The following is a 19,292-nucleotide window of genomic DNA, read 5'->3' as shown; positions in this document are numbered from 1 at the left end:
GGGGGAGATGTGGAGGAAAAAGGATGAGCAGGGAGGCACTGCGGGGCGGAACATGGGAAGGTTGTAACGGGCGGAGCACTGCTGCCGGAAAAGAAGGCGGGGCTTTACAGCATTATAATAGAGTAGGACRCGCTTCATTAAACGCCATTTTGCCACTCCTCATATTGGTGTCTGTGTGGTGATGGTCCGGGGCCTGGGGAGAAGGCCCCGTGCCTCCTCGGTAAGAACGAGAACGGTAACACTGAACCACTTGCTCTAAAGTCCTCTGAGACTTCCTCTTCTGAAATCTAGATACTTGTTTCAGACCTAACTTTGTTTAGCCTTTCTTTTATTTTCAGTGGAATTTACACAATCCAAGGTTATTTTAAGAATTCATTTAAGTCCAAAGAACATTTAACAGTTCAAAAATCAAAGTTTACATGAGAGTCATGAAAACAATGTTAAGTGTGACTTAAAAGCTAATACAATACCACTGAATTTAAGACTGCTATATACTCTGACAATAATTTAAGCCACAACTTTAGAAATGTATTACTGGAAGGTATAATGGACAAAATTTAGTATCACATTAAAGTGTAATATTTCAAAATCTTAAAACACAAATAAAATATGTATTTGTACACAAAAGGATTTACAGAGCAAAGTTAACTGAAATACTGTTATATAGAACTGCAGTAAGACAGCCTATCTTCAGCTCACATCACCGGGCATCAAAAACCACCACTGTAATAGTACAGGTTAAAGGAAAAAGAAAATTTTGAGATTGAAAAAAAGATCAAGGACATGAAAGGGGGGAGGGGAAGAGAGACTGCCTAAGTCTAAAATTAGAAGGAATCACACAAAAGCATTTCATAATTTCATTTTTAATTAACCCTACAACACTTTCATTTTGTTAAAAGGCCACATTTTAGCAACCATTTGCAATATAGCACCCAGAAAACTACCACGGCTTACTATATTTTACATTAAAATAAAAGGAAAAAAAAAAAGAGGGAAAGTATCTGGAAAGAAAACAAGGTCTCCAATTACATTGTCTAGATTTCCCTATAGTAATTTGCTCTATTGTATTGATTGTATGGCCTTGAAAAATTCTTATGTATTTGCCCCACTTTTCATTCTGTTTTCATTATACTCCTTGCCTCCAGCTACAGCTTCCAAAATGCATTCAAGTGCCTGTGTAAAAGGATACATCTTTTTGTCCTTTTCTTGTACATTATTCTGTACCCACATTCTCGGCATCTGATAGGATCTCTTGCCTTTATTTCATTTTCTGTATGACATTCTGATGTGATGGAGGAAGAGAAAGGGAACGGGGAAAAATAAAAAGCATTGTTAAAGCAATGATACCACTTCTAGAAATCATAACATTCAAATTCCTATTTATAGCCAAAAAAATTTTTTATCATGCTAAGAGCTGAACAATTTTAAGATACTGTGCAAAGAACATGACTTACAAACTTTACTTCTATTAAGATCTGAGGATCTTGCTATAATCACCAAATCATTACTGCAAAGAATACATTTCACTCTTGATACCACCAGGGTGTCTACTAATGAAAACTTTAATCCCCCAAATTCCCACATTTATTTTCTTAAAAGAGAAAAAATATTTCATAGACATGTCTCTCAAAGTGAGTACTGAAAAACCCAAATCTTAACAGTGTTTTAGCCTGTCTATAGTTAGAGAAAGTTTGAATCCTGCACTTTAGTATTTCCAAAAAACCTCTCTCCAAAATTGACTAAATAAAGATTCACAGAAGTCTGCTTGTGATAATCTGCATCACAAGCAGACACTTAGGGAAAGTGTCCTCTGGGTGGGACCTCTACACAGCAGCAGACATTCTCTTGAATTACTTCTATGTCACTCTATCATCAGTGCACAAAGCTTAACAGATCATCTGGATCTACTATCCTACTATTGACATAATGATTATGCATTCTCTGTTATTAAAATACCAAACCTCCAAGAACAAGTAGAAAAATTCAGTAATGTCTTYTCTTTACCTCCACAGATGTAAATCATTGGCTGCTGCTTTGGAGGCTGAACGTCCTTCTGTGAATCCATGTTCTAAACAAAAAAGCAACACAAAAACAACCAGTTATTTTTATTATTTTTTCAAGACATATACAAGCATTTCAATATCTCCATCTAAAGCCAACAGAAGATGAGAGACTTCCTTAAAAGTAAATGCAAACAAATCCTACCTGTATTTGATACACAGGATATCAAATAATTCAGGTTGAAAGAGACCTCAGGAAGTCATCTGGTCCAACTTCCTGCCCAAAGCAGGGTCAGACCATGTTGCTCAGGGCTTTACCAGTCTGGTATGAAAACCTCCAAGGATGGAGGCTGCACAAGCTTTTCTATTATGGAGAATTTTAAACGTTAAAGCTCAACGAACAATATTTTCTTTCCTCCTACCTGCCAGTGGTAAGATCTTGAATTTTCCTGGAAATAAATCAGTGCTAGCTAAACTGCTCTGCCTTTTGATCAAAGGGATAGAAATCTGGGGAACAGACTGCAGGTAGTATAATAATAGATTTTTTTTTTCTTTTTTAAAGAAAAAGGGGGGGGGCACAAGAGAAGAAAGTCCATCTTCATCATCCTGAAATAACCGTACATGATTGCTAGAAATAACTGTACATGATTGCTAAACTGATCAAGAATTTGATTACTAAATAATACTCTACCTATTAATGCTCTATTGTAATGGTTTACAGTTCAAACTTATTTGGAGCCAAATATTTCTTTACAATATCAGACTGAACAGTTAGATCTATTCCACAAACATTTACAAAGTTTTAAATCATCCTGTTCTAAGCTGCTAATATGGTTGCAACCATAAATTTTATGGTTGTTACTGTAAGCACTCCAGAGATAATGARCACTTTTTTCCCCACCTACTGTAGTACTAGGCTAGAACGCAAGCATCTTCTTGTCACTGATAATGCCATTTACTGCATTGCTGTTCTCCCTGACATACAGGGCAGGACTTCTCAACCATATGCAAGTGAATGGCCTTCAAATTTTGATAATGCTTTCTCATGAGTACGACCCTTGGATGYCTTTTGGCTTAATATTACACTAAGAACTATTTTCCTGATCTCCCAGTTTGTGCCAGTATAAATGCAACTATGAAAACCAGGGTCTTGTAAGCAGAAAGACAGGCTTGACAGAAAGAGTTAATCCTTTGTTTAAGCCTGATCATTAGGTGACAAACCACCTCATTAAAACACCCATATGCCACTCTGTTCAAAATAACTATTAAACTCCACAGCTTTGAAACCAGGTTTTGCTCAGCCATAATCATACTGTCTCTTGTTATCAGTACACTATGGCAAGATATAGAGAGGATCCCTTGACATTTTAGAACAGCAGCATTTTCTAAGACAGAGAACTAGATGAAGAGGATCAACTCACACACTTACAGATAAATAACTTGAGATGGTGCTGCCACTCATGCACCGAAGTAATATAGCTGCAAAAGGCAGCAATGACCTAGAGCCAAGTCTATTGCAGGGAAATGCCATGCTTTAGCTAGCCTTCATATGCCCAGCAGGTATCACTGCAGCCAAAACGGTAACCGCTCAAGTTACCCGCCACGGACACAGCCAGAAAGACTGAGGCACACAGATACACTAGAGCACAAGCATTACAACTGCAACCCTAACTTACCCCAAAGACGTGGAGCTCCAGCCACCGGTGCGGAGAGGGCGGGCGCCACAATATCTGCAAGAGAGGCAAACCCGTCCTTTCACGTCCCTCTCAGGGCCCACGGAGGAGGGGAGCGGGCCGCCTCCCCGCACCCGACCGGGCCCTCGGCCCCAGGCGCCCGAGCCAGCCCCCAGCCCCCAGCCCCGCGGCGGGGCCTCCCCCAGCCGTCCCGCGGCGCTTATAAACGCGGAGGGAGCGCTGGAGGGGAGCCCGCGAGACCGAGCCGAGCCAGGCCTTTCCCTGCTCGCCTTCCGCCGCGAAGGAGGCCGCCAGCTCCGAGAGGAGGGAGCCGAAACCCCGGGCGCCCCAGCCCCACTCGCCCGCACCAGCAGCACCACCGCCTCGCGGTCCCCGCCGACGCCGCCTGATGACGCCTCAGCGCTGCGCCGCGGCCGGAGCCGGCCCCGCCCCTTCCCGCCGGCCGGGCGCGCGGGGCGGAGCCGGCGCGGCGGCCGCTCCCCCCGCGGGGCGGGAATGTGTCCGCCTGCTGTGCGCGGAGCAAGCGCGCGCGGGACTCCGGCGTCGGGAACTGGGCAGCAGAWAGCGGGAGCCGCGTACCCCGAAGCGAGGGGTCGGGCTGCTGCGTCAGCCCTGCGGGGGAGGCTCCCGCCGGGACGGCTCTGCAACCGCCGCCGCGCGAGGGCGAAAAAACCCTCCGACCCCCTCCGTCCTCCCCAAAAAACCTCCGACCCCCTCCCTCCCCCTCCAAAATAAACCTGAGGGAAGAGAAGGCTGCGATGGCCGGTGCGCGCCCCGGGTCACACACACACACACCCCTACCTCCCCTCGAGCCGTACAAAGCACTTGGCTATTACTAATTTTGAAAAGAGGGCGGAATATGCGTGTTTCTTTTCTTTTCTTTTTTTTTTTTGTATACGAGCTTTCATACGAATACTTACGACTGGTCCGCAAGAAGATAACAACTGCGTCTTTAGCTGAAATGAGAACCGTCTTACTCGGTATTTTTTTACTTGGCTGTACCTGACTTACTGTATATACTCTGAGAAAAAAATCGTGTGACTCTGGTCTGATCATATGGCTACAGAATTTTAAACCACCGAGGTGTTCTACATCAAGCCCCCCCYTTTTTTTTTTCTTTTCAGAAATGTTTTATCTAAGGCCAATAGGYAAAAAGCAAGTATTGATTTTTTTTTTCTTGTGGTCTGTATCGTATATTCCATACCGAAACAAACTTGCAAGCTACAATACTTTATATTTCAACTATAGGATCATATTTTGAAAGAAGTTCGACGATTCTAGCATGCACTAAACTGAAGTAATATACATAAAATTTGAAATACCAGTTTTTCTCTTAGTCACTGGCTCAACATCACCAGTAGTATAAATTCTGACTATTCCATAGCTATTTGGTAGAATTGTCGATCTTTGCTCAGTTCCTTAAGAATTACACTTCACCCTGAAAATTTTTTAACAAATATTGTGTTTTGTAAATATGCCAACTTAAATGCCTCATTTGACAGATACGTGCCCTAGTGTAAGGAATGCTCTTACTATTTCTGAATGCTGAACAAGAGTTGTTTCCTGAGTGAACAATCTAAGGCGTTGATGCATATGAGGGTTTATTAATCATTGTTTATGGACATTGTTTTCACAAATCACATTCAAAACCTGACCTTTAGCTATTCTAAATTAAATTTGAGGAATAATAAATATTTACCATTTTCCCAATTTTGTTTTTAAGTTAAACATGTAATAAAAATAAAATAATTTTAGATGGCTCACCTGATTCTCCCTACTGGTTTGTATCAATGAGCTGTTTTCCTTCGATATAACTTTTTGAGTTATAAAACATGTACAAGAAAAACGGTATGTGAAAGGCAGAGCTATTATTCATATTGATTCTGAGTTTCCAATACTACCTGTGTCTTCTCCACCTTTTTGTGGCCGTGGGTGTGTGTGAAGAGTTTGAAGCAGAGGAAAAATAAACCTGAACCATACTTTTCTTTAGTCATGCGCACAAAGTAAATAAAATCCCGTAAGTAAACAAATAAAAACAACTGATATTCTTTCTCCAGGCTTGTTTTGTAATTTAAATGCATTTGTCAAAGCGATACTTTAAAACGGCTTATTAATTACACAGCCATGAAAAAGTCAGTTAAAGTTAATGCTGTGAAAATAAGGTCTCAAATATTAAGGAAGAAATCGCTTAGTTATTTGATTTTTGGCATCGTTTAACTGTTCTCTTGGACTTTTACAAGTTTCTCTTCACAAGGTCTTAAAACTTCGGTCACCTTCCCGGTTTTTGATAAAGCTTGCTTCCCTTGAATGGACCACTTTAGCAGTAAAAACCGATTTTGATGGGCTGATAAACACTAGCTCTAAAGATGCTCCTTTTGTTTGTTTAGAGGCAGTGTTTGCAGCCTTGTTTTTTGTGATGCCTTTTTTTTAACAGCACTTTCTTTCTGGTGTGATGCTTCTGTGTATTACATTAAATCCCATTAAAACTTATTACATTTATTGGACTTTTTTTGTTCCAAGTAACATGAGTCCTTCTGGAGTTGAATAACAGAGATAGAACTTTCACATTCTGTATACCACTTAAAGGAGCCAGCAAACTGTTAATTTTCAGAAAAGATTATTTCTTTTATTATTGCATATAACTATTTGAAAAAGGAGGACCTTCTGATTCTTGCAAAATAGATACTGATACAGTAAGCACTTGCGGTATTCAGGGATTAAACTTCTACAGGCTTCCATTCATTTCCCCTTCTAAAAAGGAAGGAGGAAATACACCTTCCTCTTTTTATCCTTAACGGTTTCCTTGTAGTCGCATAAAACAATATTCTTTATTGTAAAAAGGTCTCTATTATATTCTCTATTCCCTATTGTAAAAAGTCACCATTTTCCCCTCTTTAGATAGGTAACTTTTAAGTTCATATTTCCTCAGGCCCCATTTAGACTGTGAGGCTTTCCTGCCTCATTCACAACACAATGTTGCCTGATCAACTTGCTGCTTTGTTTTAAAAGGCTGGAGAAGTGGAGGGTGGCATAAAGGAAGGATGCAAATTCACCAAATCTCACTCACTGGAATTCTGACTTAACTTCCAAGTTACTTTAGAAAGTCTGTCCTTTGCTGCTTTAGACATAGATATCACCCTCAGAGTCACACCCAACGATTTTAAATCTCGTGTTCAGATTTGACATTGTTCTGGTGGAAGCATTAACAGGAGAAAAAAAATGGAAAAAATTAAAGATAATGCAAAGAATTAAAGATAATGCAAAGTAAATATTTTACCAACAAGGCTGTAAAGGAGAATAATGCCCAGTGGAATGCGACTACAAAGCTGATTAATTTATCTGGTCTTTCCTTTGTTCTTGTGTGGGAAATGCCCTCTTTCTCCATGGTGTAGCTGCTACAAGGCCTGACGGTTCCTTTGGGCTCTTGGCAAATCTCGCCTGTGTATTTTGAAGTCACCAGGTACTTGAGTGTAGCATCTTGTAAGCCTCACCTAGCCCAGGAAAAAAGGCACACAGATATTCTTTTTTTTTTTTAATTTAATTTTTTTTTTTTAATGCACATTAACTACAAACATGGCAAAACCTAGGCGATGTCACTGGGCGTGCTCCCACCTGACTGACAGCTAATATAAAGGAGCGGGCACCTTCCAAACCGCTCTTTAATTGTCCTCTTCCTGGGCCATCGGGTACAAATCCCTTAATTAACTTGAATTAATTGGCAATCCGATCACCCAAGTTTAAAGGCTTTGGGGTAGATCAGGGTTATCAGCCCCGTTGGTTAGCCGTGGTCGGCCGGTGGCTCTGAGGGCGCCCCCGGTCCGCGTCGGCAGAGGGGCCCGGYCAGCGGCGGGAAAGCCTCAGCGCCGGTGGGCGCCTGAGGAGCAGCAGAAAGGACTCCGGGGCAGAGGGAGGGAGGACGGACGGACACGGGGGCGCTTCTCAAGGTGCGGCGGTGCTGCGGGGCAGAAGTATAAAGTGTGAGGAGAAAGACGAGCGCCGTCCGTGCCCTCCCGCCCGCGGGCAGTGGCTCTCCTCAGCCCCCAGCCCGCCGCCGCCCGCGCTCCCGGGGGAGGGAGGCGGCGGGGAGGGGGAGGGAGAGCGAGGCCGTTGGTAAGAGCGGGTAGTTCAAACCCAAGCGAGGGAAAGCGGCAGCGGCGGCGGCACGCGAGCAGCCGCTGTGGGTGGAGGGAAGCGGCGCCTCACTAGGGCAACCGGAGCCGGGCGGCGAGCCGCGGAGGCGGCGGGGTCCCGGGTCCCCGGCCCGGCCAGCCGCGGGGTCTCGCCCTCCCCCCTCCTCAGGGAGCGCCGCCGGCCCGGCCCGGCCCGCCCGCGGTGTGGGGGTGCGTGGGGAGCGGCGGGGCTCGGGGCTTTGCCCGAGGAGGGCGTGAAGCTGCTGCTTGCCTTGTACCCCGCGTCCCGAGTGACCGAGAGACCCTCAGGTGTTGCTCCCTAGGTAGCCGTCAATTAGCTTCATCGCCGGGTAATTAGACCTTACAGTGAACGAATATATAGAGCAACTGACAACTCCTTGTTTCTGAGCTGCTATTAAATTGCTGCGTAGGTTGATGTTCTCTATATAGCTTTCTTCTCTTCCCACATCCTTTCTTTAGGATATCGATAGGGGCAAATAATACTTTGAATACAGCACCCTCGCACTGGAAGATCTCGAATTGCTTCACAAATTGGGGTAAGTGACCCCCATCTTACAGCTAGCCTGTAGCTGTGCCATACTCAGCATTAATGCCCTCGCAGGTGTCAGAGACTGCCCTGGTTTTGGATCTGGGAGCTCCGAGAGCRGAGTTCTCAGATAAAGTTAGTTTTACTGCAGCTGTGATAACTGTTTAAATAACAGAGAAAATATTCTTGTATCACAGCAGCTTGGTCTTCATCTGTTTTGTTAACATGGTGAACAGTGACAAACAAGGACAGGAAACAAATCTTTTCAGAGGTTAAAAACGATTGCTGCGCGTTACTTAGGAATGTAAATTAGTATAAGGAACAGGCTTAACTCCATCTTAGAGCCGATGTCTCTGTGCCATTTATATTGCCTTCTAGTAACCGACATTTTTTTTTCCGCCCCTCTCTAGGACACACTGTAAGAATACGCTTGTTACATATTATTCCTTGCCTAAATATCCTAACCCTGTGCTTAGTTTAGTTTGGTTCTCTGAATACGCTACAAATGTTTACAGAACACTTGATTCAGTAAACTGCCAGGAAATTTGCAGTTGACTTGTATATCAGCTTGAGAACCACAAAGTTAACAAGAAGGACAAGAGAAATGGATAGAACACAAGGATCTATGCTCAGCACATATGCGTTTTACTCCTTCCTTGGTAACTGACTTGCTGTGTGGTGACCAGTCTTCTCTTTGCACAGATGTTTCCTGACGTCTAAAACAAGGCTAACAGCACTTTCATAAATTAGTTCAAGATCTCCAGCTGAAAAAGGCTTGATATTATGTAACAGATCTGGTACATCAAACTCTTCTCCTGAGAAGAGAGGAAATACTTAGAAAACACTAAACAATTCTTAAAAGATTTAATTAGTCATCTCTTATGAGTAATACCTCATTTTACTTTGAGAGATGTTCAGCAGCTCTGTAAGGCTTTTCCTTCAGTAATGAATTTGTAAAATGAGACTTGGAGTTGAATTAATTCTTACCTAGTATAAGTAGTACTATTTAAAATAACTTTCCACCTCAGTTTTGCATACACATTATACTAGGATCTGTCTTAAAGAATTATCATGGACAGTGTTCACTCTGTCTCTGTATTGCAGTGCTTCCTTACAAATTTTTTGGAGTAGTGACCACAAAATCAATACAAGAAGCTCACAGGCTCCTCCTGCTGGACCTAGGTATACTTACAGCATATTTTAGGCTTTTGTTTAAGGCTTTTATTTACTGATACGGCTTTTCCTTCATTCTTGAATGAATTCCTTCCCTCTTTGTCATTCTGATCTCTCCTGCAGCTACAAAAACTTGTTTTTCTGTGATTTTTCTGCCTCTTGAAACACAATCTTAATAAAAACTTTTATATTATAATTCTTTAAGATTTCCTCTACTCTCTTGTTCATAAGTTTAAATAACTTCTCCCATGGAATGGCTGAGAACAAAACTGCAGACATGAGTTTTCTTTCTGTTGTTTCCTCAACATGCTGCCTGAACACTAAGTTTGCAAACCTGCAAGCTTATGAACTTTTATTAAACGTGTGGGTAGTTTGATTTATGTCTAAGGAAGTTATTAATGGTTTTAAAGGTAAGTGTGGGTATGTGATTTTGTGGGATTGAGGATTTAAATAGCTATCTCTAAATAGCATTCAAAATTAAAATCTCTCCATCAATATTTTTGGTAGGAATATCTCTTGACAATATTTGTTAACTTACTGCAGTTCACCTAAATCCAGCATGGATAATATGAGACCTATTCTTTTTGTAGATTACACAAAGATAACATCCTGTTTTTAGTACTGGTCTCTTATAGCTCTTCCTCCTTTCACAAAAAGAAAGTTATGCTGAAGTGGTCTTCTCCTTATAGTGTGAATAATCAATTCCAGAGCTGCAGTATCAGCATGGTTCTATAGGCCTTTATGCCAGGTTCTCACAGTCTGTTCTTGTCCCGCTCCTCTGAACTTGTATGTGTTGCAATCTCCTCATGGCACAGAAACACCTTCTGTATTACAATGATCATGTCGAGTGCCTTCAGCACCAGTCAAAAATGGTAATTAAATGACCCAAACTCATCAAATGATTGTTTGTTGTTCATTTGTTTTCTCCTTGCAGTTTGGGTTTCCAGCTGCTTGTGCCTTGCACCTGAGGGCTCAGCTAGGTCAGGATTGTTGGGATACTAGCAAAGTTTTGATCTTTGGTGTTTAAGTTGCCTATAAAAATTCCTATTTTTGTGTGGTCTGAAAGCTCAGTGACTGTTTCCAGGTTTATGTTCCAAACTACCAATGCTAGAGACCAATAACATAGACCACTGAAAAATGCTGATTCAAACTTCAAGGGTCTTAAACTTTAATATGAATTCCTATGGTTTCTGAGATACTGGTATTGTTCATAATGTCTCTTATACATCTGCCATATCTTGTGTATAAAAAGCAGTAACCTATTGCCATTCTCATTTGGGTGGAGAAACTCTTTGCACACTGAATGGCAAAAACAAATGTATTCTTACATCTGTTATTTAAATGGGTTCAACTTTTCAGGGGAAAAAAGACATAGTATGTCTAGAAGCTTCTGTACTTACTAAGTTTAAAAAGAACTTCCAAGTGAAGAACTGCACAAAATACTGTCACCACTGCATGAAATAAACTTTATTTCTATGTTCCTGGTGAGAGAATGTATAGTCAGTCCATTAGTTTCCTCAAAGTGTAAAGCCTTAGGGCACTCAGTTTATCAACAGAGCTGAGTAAAAGGAGATAGTTTTCTTACAAAATGACATTTCAGTGTTAAGGTAAGTAAAAATGGAGTGTTGGCTTTGTAAGTAGAAGTCAGGTCTTATTTCCTTCAAGGGACTGCAAGATCTGAAAAATAAGGAGACCTGCAGACTTGTGACTTCATGATTAGTCCCTTATTTAAATTTAAACAAAGGCATTTGCTCCTCAACTAATTTATTACCAGAACTTCTGCTAGTTTTTGAACTGAACTGTTAGTGATTGGAGGAAGTAATAATAGTGCTAATAAATCYTGACTTTTTTTTTTTTAATTGGAATGAGCGGAACTCTGATTTCAGTGGGACTGAGACTTTAGTTGCTGTTGTTTATTTGAAGCTTGTATGTTCTAATTTATCTCATTTATGATATGCTATGCATTTTAATTGTTCATTCTAACCATCTTGATTATGATTTATCTTTGTGTTCATGCATAAGTACTGTTTTCGTTAAGACTAATGAAAATACTTTTGTTATGGTTATCACCTTGACAGACTTGCACAAAGCTTTTTCACTATTCTGCATGTCTTTTGGTGACCACTGTGATTGTTTGTTTCAGAAATAAAAATGGTATCTTCATTTACAGAGTCAAAGTGCCATGCAGAAGATGTCAGAGAGTCATTCAGTCACATTCAATATTCTTAAAAGAAATAGGTTAATGTCTCCAAACAACAATGCTAAATACTCCAATTTTAAAGACTCATGTTCCACTTCGGTATTTCTGGACAGCAGATGTAATGAGTCATTAAAAGGTCCTGATGCAGAACAGAAAGATGCACGGAGCACAGCAGGTCTGTCATTGCTACATGAGCATTCTGAGCATACTCATCCAAATTTACTCTTTCCTGTGTCATCATCTATTGAAAATGAAATGAATTCTATCTCCTTATCAGAAAGAAGAGAAGCAAACAGAAGTACAGATTTTTTTGAAACTCCTAAAGTGAGTAAAAAAGACTCATCACTGCGTAGGAGACTGCTTTTATCTAAGACTGCTCCAGCTGGCACCACTATAGGATGCTGTGAAAGACAAGACAGTTCTTCAGGAAGTAGCAGGAAAAAAGTATTCTCTTGTGTTTTGAGCTTTGAAGAAAGATTTTCACAAACTTCAGGCTCTCCAAGAGATAAAAGTTACAAACCTCTTGCAACTAGCACTTCAAAACCTGAAGAGTCTAGTCCTGATAGCCAAAAGAGGAGACTGTCCTTTTCACAGCAAAGGTCTTCTACACTAGATGAGTCCAAATGTAAGGATGCAACATTACCAGAACCGGAATGTTTATCTCCAATTCAGTGCAAGGACAATGTTAGTAATACTAATGAATTCAGTGAAGGTGTCCTTATGAGTGCTAGTGGTGGGTTGCTTAGGACTCCTACTCATAGTACGTTACCTGAGGCTAATGAGGGTAAGTCCCTGGCGTCTATCAACAGTCTTGTAGAGAACTTTAACTTTGAACTATGTGATATAAACACTCCCCCTGTTAAGCTGGCAAGTTACCCAGATCTTTCCACACCTGAGGATAGTGGATATAATTCACTTCATTTGGATAAATCGGGAGACTCATTGTCTGATCATGAGGGATCTTTCCAAGAGTTCATCCAAAAACATAAAGAAGCTTCCAAAAATCTGGATAGTAAAAGAAAGACAAGAAAACTTGAACGGGTTAGAAGGTTATCAACTCTTCGGGAACAGGGCTCACAGTCAGAGACAGAAGATCATCATGTCAGTCCTAATTCAGTGTATATTTTGACAGAAGAAAGAAACTTTGTCAGTGAAGACCTTGCATTGGTTTCAAAAGAAGAGACTAATAAAGACTTTGTTCTAAATCAAGGAGATCTCTCAAGAACTCCTGCTCTGCAAATAGTTCATGAAATTTGCTTGCAAAGCCAAAGACCTGACCAAAATCAAATCTCAGAGAATGTTGTCGGGAAAGAAATATTTGCATTAGAAGATGTTCTTGCTGGACTTATAGGCAAGAAAATGGGCCTTGAAAAATTAGACATCTTAACAGAATTAAAATACAGAAATTTGAAACATGTTCTTGCTATAGTGTTAGATGCTTTGACAGTGGAAAGTCTATGCAGGTAAGTACTATGCAGGTAAGCTCTATTATTGTTCAAAATATTGAAAATGTTTCTGCTAATGGATTGGAATAAGGTCTGGAATAGTGGGGGTTGTCAGTAGAATTTTTGTTGCTGGTTTAGGGGAAATCAAAGTTTGTCACCTGTGACCAGGTGGTTCTTTCTATGTAGTCCTAGAAACATATAGTATTTAAAACAAACAAACAACAAAAAAACCCAAACCAGCCCAGTGGGGATTACTAAACTTAAAACTAAATCACTGTACTTGTAAATTTTTAAATGTATTAAAAACTTATTTAAGCCTAGAAAGTCAGTTCTTCTCATTGCATGTTTCCTAACAATACACAGTATTCAGAAAATATATTTTCTAGATTTTTCTTGCATATTTAATTTCATTAGATATTTATAAGCACAAAACCAAAATTGCTCAGTTACCTTTAAAAAAAACATTTTTTCATGGGCAATGTTCTGGATTCATTTAAAATCAATAGAAATTGTCACTCATTTCAAAGAAATCAAGAGTGCCATGTATGTTATTAGTTACAAAGGGAATGGGAGAATGGGTGGAAGTATAAGGGCCACAGGTGTTTTCAGAACACTTAGCACTTATCAAATTTGTTCCCAAAGCTGTATTTTTTTTTATAAATATAGTTTATGTAGAAAGAAGAAACTTGCTTATTTTTGTAACCTGAAGAAATGCTGTTATCTATATTGCAATTGTCCCCAGGAGTCTTATGTGTAATACTATGCAATGGTATGGAAGAATACATGAGATCTATGTTTTGTAACAGTACTGTAAACTCCTGTAGTATATAGCATCTGCAAAATGACCAAATTAGTATGTGTAATCCTACAAAAATCTTGAAGTTGCTTCACTATCATGACTTTAACACTTACAGCAAAAAATGTGAAAGTAGGTAACTTCTTTACTCATTTGTTCCAGCATTTGGAAAGTAAGCAAAAACTGGCGTGAAATTGTCATACAAGACAAAAGTGCAGATAGGAGGAGAAAGTCATACATGAAATACCTCAAAGAAGAAGTTGGGGTAAGGTTTCTCTCAAAGAAAATATTTTTCAAGTGGGGAAGAACATAGGCCAGATGAAAGAGTAAACATCTTGTAAAACTCAGAAAGCTGATAACGACAGTTCTAATGTAAGTATATAAAGAATTTTAACATTAGAATGTGACTACTTTTATTGCTTTTTAACTGGGCACAGTTTGAGTACAAGCCTTCTAACCATGTAATTTTTTTGAGCATTCTGTTGGATCAGTTCCTGAACTGATTCTGGCTTTGGATTTTAAACCCTGTTCTATGCTTTCACGTGCTATGCTTTTCCTCATTTTCCATTTCACTTTAGCTTGCAGTCCAGTAGCACCCACACTTGACTATTTCCTGATTATTTTTAGGACTGTTTGTAGCTTAGCTTCTTCAACCTGTAGTTGTGAACATCAGGAGGTATGTAGATGTTTTTAAAGGGATACTTAGAAGAGCAAGCATATTATCAATAATAGAATAATTTTTAGGCAGTCCTCATAACTTAAGCCCTGTGCATCCACACACTTTAGTGTAACCTTATTTTAATGGTGACAAAACTTTTGTTTGTTCTTTCAATGCTTACTGTTAAGGCGTGTCCTACTTCAGAAACCTGATGACCAGCAGGGAGTAAAGAAGTGTTAAAAGATAGTTGGTTTGTTTACCCTGCTTATGGGACTATTCTTTTATGGTTCCCGTCTCTTGTCCACTTACTTAATACAAACATTTGATGAGAAACATATGCACTATACATGGTTTCCTTTTATATCCTGTTGTTGCACARGGGAAATTTTAGAAATAAGAAACAAATAACAGCTGCAAATTCCAAATTAAATAAAACTGTTTGCTTTCTTTTAACTTTTTTTTTTCTTCATTATAATTGACATCTTTAACAGGGGTATTTCTTGAAAGCTGAAGATGCTGCCACAAGATTTAATCTTCTCAGCAGATCTGCTCTAAGGCCTGTTCAAGCTCAAGCCAAAACTCCTGTAATACAAACCCCACCTTCTTGCACTGAACTTCTAACACCCATGAGATGCAACTCAGTTCCCCAGCCAATTAGTAGACAGGAAGAATACATAAAAGTAAGCAGCTGAGAAACTCTTCATTCTCAGATTTTAGAAGAATTTGAGTTACAAGAATTAAGTGGCTTTTTCCTTACTTCTCTTGCTACAGGTTGCCAAAACTCTGTTCACTGATGAGGCTTTAAAACCCTGTCCAAGATGTCAATATCCTGCGAAGTATCAATTGGTAAAGAAACGGGGACTGTGTAGCCGAGAGGCCTGTGCATTTGACTTCTGTATTTTATGCCTGCATTCTTTCCATGGGTCAAAAGATTGTAGTAGTTTATCTGCAAAACGGCAGAACAAAAAAGATGCTCCTCCAGGAAGTGCCCAAAGCAAGAGAAACTTAAAAAGACTCTAAATTTGTGAGAAATATAAGTCCTTACATTTCACTCATTTTCTCTTCCCCTAAATTCCTGATCTTGTTCCTATTCTTCCTAAATATACACACTTTGAAAGTCTCATTCAATGTTGTTTTGCTGGCTTATCAAGATGATGACTTCTCATGTATATATCTTAATCAATTTAGCATATTTTTATGTTTTTGAAAAAAGTGARCATTTTAAAAAATTGTCTTGTTTTACCTGTCATGTAGCTAGGCACTTACTAACATCTTAATTTTTCAATAAAGTACCTTAAATGTAGTCTTTGATATCTAGCTTACAGCATCTCACAGATGTTTAAATATGTGATTCTTGTCTTAATGACAAATTAAAGAAAATGAAGCTTTTTAAAAATCTTCTCTATGGGATTTTATTGCTTGCTTTAAGTTACAGCAAATGTTTTAAAAATATGTTACAGTGGGCCATTAAGTAYATATGCAAAGGAAATGCTACTACCTATGTAAATGATGATACCACAAAAGCAATATATTAGTTGAGTCTGAATTTAGTATCAGAATAATTAATTTGACTTTTTCACTTAGCCCACATAATGCAAGTCAATACAGGAGTAATTTCTAAATCAAGCTGATGTTCTATTGATGTTCTGTTGTGCCTTTTTTTTTTGTTTCCCCAGAAGATTTTTTTGTCTTTACTTAAAAGAAGATTCCATTACCTTTTTTTTTTTTTTTGCTTTTGGGCTAAGTAGGCTGATCCTTTGCAGAAAAAAACTCAGTCTGTCTCCCAGACCCTGAATGTTTTTTTGTTTTTGTTTTAAACTCGTAGCAATTGTTAACATCTTGAAACACAGACAACAGAACTTGACACAGTACTTGCTATATAGGGATATAATGTTAGTTTACTACCCCAGTTGATATTTTTCTACTTGCACTTTCAATGAGTTAATTTGTTATGAGCATCTTGCAGCATGTTTGTAGTCAGCTGTTTTTTTCCTCCCACTGTTCCTCTTTTTTTTTTTGTCCTATGCTTGATATTCTTGATTTTGTGATTTACTGTGTGCGTTCCTAGATGAGACTTAGCACTGGACTGTGTTTAAAATAGAAACAATGTGGTAAGTAAGATGCCATAAAAGTGTTAGTGTTATGCGTTAGCTTCATCAACCAACACGATATCATTAAAGAAGGGATCAATTCAAAACTTAATATATCTGCCGGATATGTTTATTGCATTAATTAAATTATCAATACTTTTTTTTATTCCATACTCATTTGTACTCTAAGTCTTTGCATTATTTTTGTCTAGGGTTAGACTGGTAGCTCTTAAACTGGAAGACTGAAAGAGGAGTTTATATGGAATATGCTCTGAGGGGATGGTTGAGGGGAAGTATTTAGGGGTAAGCTAGTGAATAGAGGTATGTGAATATATAGTTTTGGCTTAAGAAGAATGGCAAATCACTACAGAGAAAACACTGTGGGGAAAACAGCAGAATTATTTAATATTTGCATTTCCCTAATATTTTGGAACATTCCAAGTATTCAAGGTCTATTTAAAAGCTAATTTAATGGTTTGGAGAACTATTGGATTGGTTCTTTCATCATTCTTAGGTATAAAGTAACTAATTGTACATTTTAGAGCTGTTTAATAGTTTCTGTTACAGGATAAGCTGATATCATGAAGAGAAAATTCCCAGGTAGAAAGGTATATTACCAACCATACACATTCAGGTTTTTGAGTAACTTTATAATAACCTCATATGGATCCCATTAGGGATACTAGCATTAGGGGATGCTAGTAGCTGCAACACAGAATAAGTACAGCATGTCATAGCACTAAGACTCCTATAGCCATCATTACATTATACCTTTGCTAAATACCAATGTTATGTCTCTAATATAAAGAAAAAAAGACAGAGCTTTAAATGCATCCTTGAAATTGGTGGGAGAACTACCACAGATGGTGAGATGATCTAGATCACAATTCTGATGTGCGGTACTGCAGTCTGGTCCAGAAAGACTTGTGGAGCAATTCATGTGTTGAAAACCTCAGCAAAAATTCAAGTATTTCTGAAACAAGTGCCCCTTTGAGAAGCCATATGGCAACTCAGTTGAAGTCTATTGTTGATAAACAACCTTGCACTTTGAGAAAAATTTCTGATGTTTAGTATGAGAGATATGTGTATTTATCTAAAGAGTTTGTTTTTGCTAAATCAGAATAATTCAGGGAGGATGTGGGTGAGGAATTGGTTTGGTGTGGGAGATGCTTGTTTTAAAAGGTAATATCTTTGACACCTATAATGTTCATCCAAAAGGAACTAGTTTGAGAGAAAAAATCATTTGAATCATATTTCACAATTTTAAACATTTTTTCCTATTTTGGGATGTTTGGGAACTTTTTTTATTCTAAATTCGTATCACAAAAAAATCTTTCTTGTATCATATGTCTCTTATTCAGTTAGGTCTATCATGGACGTAACGCTATGCTCCGTTTGGTGAAAGGAGTTCTTTGCTGCCATCTACTGATGCACTGGAGGGGAAAAAATGAGTAAGTCAGATTGACTTTTATGGGTAATGACTCTCTCTGCAAAAATTATATATATATTTTTTTATATATATTTTTTGAATAAAAATTTCTTTAAGCCTTGACATCAGGGAGAAATGAAATAGCCATACATTGAGTGTATCGATAACGGATAACATTTAATAGACTGCAAGCGCTGTTACAGTTATCTAATAGCCTCTAATGGTTTGGGTGAAGGGAATCAAAGATTTCAACATGTCCGATCACTCTATTGACAGAAACAAAAGTCTTCAGGCTAGGGTAGCTCGACTAGGTAGYTAGCCTGATAGCAGGGAGAAGAAAGACGCAAAAGTGGCCCTGAGATAGAAGCAGTATAATGGCAAAGGTCAAGAGTTTTCTCAAGTATTCTGCCTACGATTATTCTCAAGCTTTAAGATTTCTCCTAATAGTGACAACAGATTGTCACTATTAAGAGGAAAGGGAGGAGTGACTTGTTATTCACTCTGGAACATGAGGATAAAGAGGTCAAAATTAATAGTCAGGAAAATATTGCACTTATTTACTACTGACAGACTTATTTTTGCCATCTCCGATTCTGTTTTATGCTTTACTTCTTTCCCACTCAGACAGGCATGACTTATAGTGGGAGGAGCAATATTGTCTACAAAGGATGCCCAAGGAGTGTGTTTAGATTTCTGAAAGTAATTGCTTGAGCCAGGGCTGTGGGTTTAAATTCTAAAATGAATTCTTAGAAATAACCTTTGCCTGCTGACAGACCTTGCTGCAAGAATCGTATACTTTATAAATCTGTTCTTGTGAAGCAGCAGTCATAAACCTCAAATGGTTTGTGAGGGAAATTGAGATAACTTAAAATTCTCTGATTACTCTTGCCTTGGTGACAGGTATAGAAGAGCTTGGAGGGGTGGGCAAAGTTAAGTGTTTTAAATCATTTACAGCATGGAGAATGTTAGTATATCTGTTCTGTCACTAACCATCTAAAATGATAACAAATTCTGTTCCTTAAGTTTACTTAAGGAGCTCGCCCACAAGTGTCTCTTTTTGGGTCCCTCTCTTTTTGGGTCCCTCTCTTTTTGGGTCCCTCTCTTTTTGGGTCCCTCTCTTTTTGGGTCCC

General features: G+C 39.1%; 2 protein-coding genes across 3 annotated transcripts; one reads left to right on the top strand and one right to left on the bottom strand.

Moving 5' to 3' along the window:
- Positions 1-311: 311 nt before the first annotated feature.
- Positions 312-4,096, bottom strand: POLR2K (RNA polymerase II subunit K). 2 transcript variants are annotated; one of them, XM_026082794.1, is made up of 5 exons: positions 4,042-4,096; positions 3,677-3,730; positions 2,005-2,068; positions 1,190-1,282; positions 312-723 (listed from the first exon to the last, which is right to left on the bottom strand). In XM_026082794.1, exons 3-5 carry the CDS (start codon positions 2,063-2,065, stop codon positions 701-703), a joined length of 177 nt encoding a protein of 58 aa, XP_025938579.1. In that variant the 5' UTR covers positions 2,066-2,068; positions 3,677-3,730; positions 4,042-4,096; the 3' UTR covers positions 312-700. The 2 variants fall into 2 exon arrangements, with proteins under 2 accessions (XP_025938579.1, XP_025938580.1); XM_026082795.1 differs by lacking the exon at positions 4,042-4,096 and adding an exon at positions 3,964-4,014.
- Positions 4,097-11,735: 7,639 nt separating this feature from the next.
- FBXO43 (F-box protein 43) lies at positions 11,736-15,663 on the top strand. The gene is made up of 4 exons (XM_026082799.1): positions 11,736-13,207; positions 14,148-14,250; positions 15,135-15,323; positions 15,415-15,663. The coding sequence occupies exons 1-4, from the start codon at positions 11,736-11,738 to the stop codon at positions 15,661-15,663; spliced, it is 2,013 nt and encodes a 670-aa protein (XP_025938584.1).
- Positions 15,664-19,292: the final 3,629 nt, after the last annotated feature.

Source organism: Apteryx rowi, unplaced genomic scaffold, assembly GCF_003343035.1.
Source record: "Apteryx rowi isolate R43461 unplaced genomic scaffold, aptRow1 scaffold_591, whole genome shotgun sequence".
In the NCBI taxonomy this organism is placed as follows: Eukaryota; Metazoa; Chordata; class Aves; order Apterygiformes; family Apterygidae; genus Apteryx; species Apteryx rowi.
Note: the sequence above shows the minus strand (reverse complement) of the source record. Positions and strands in the feature narration are given on the sequence as shown.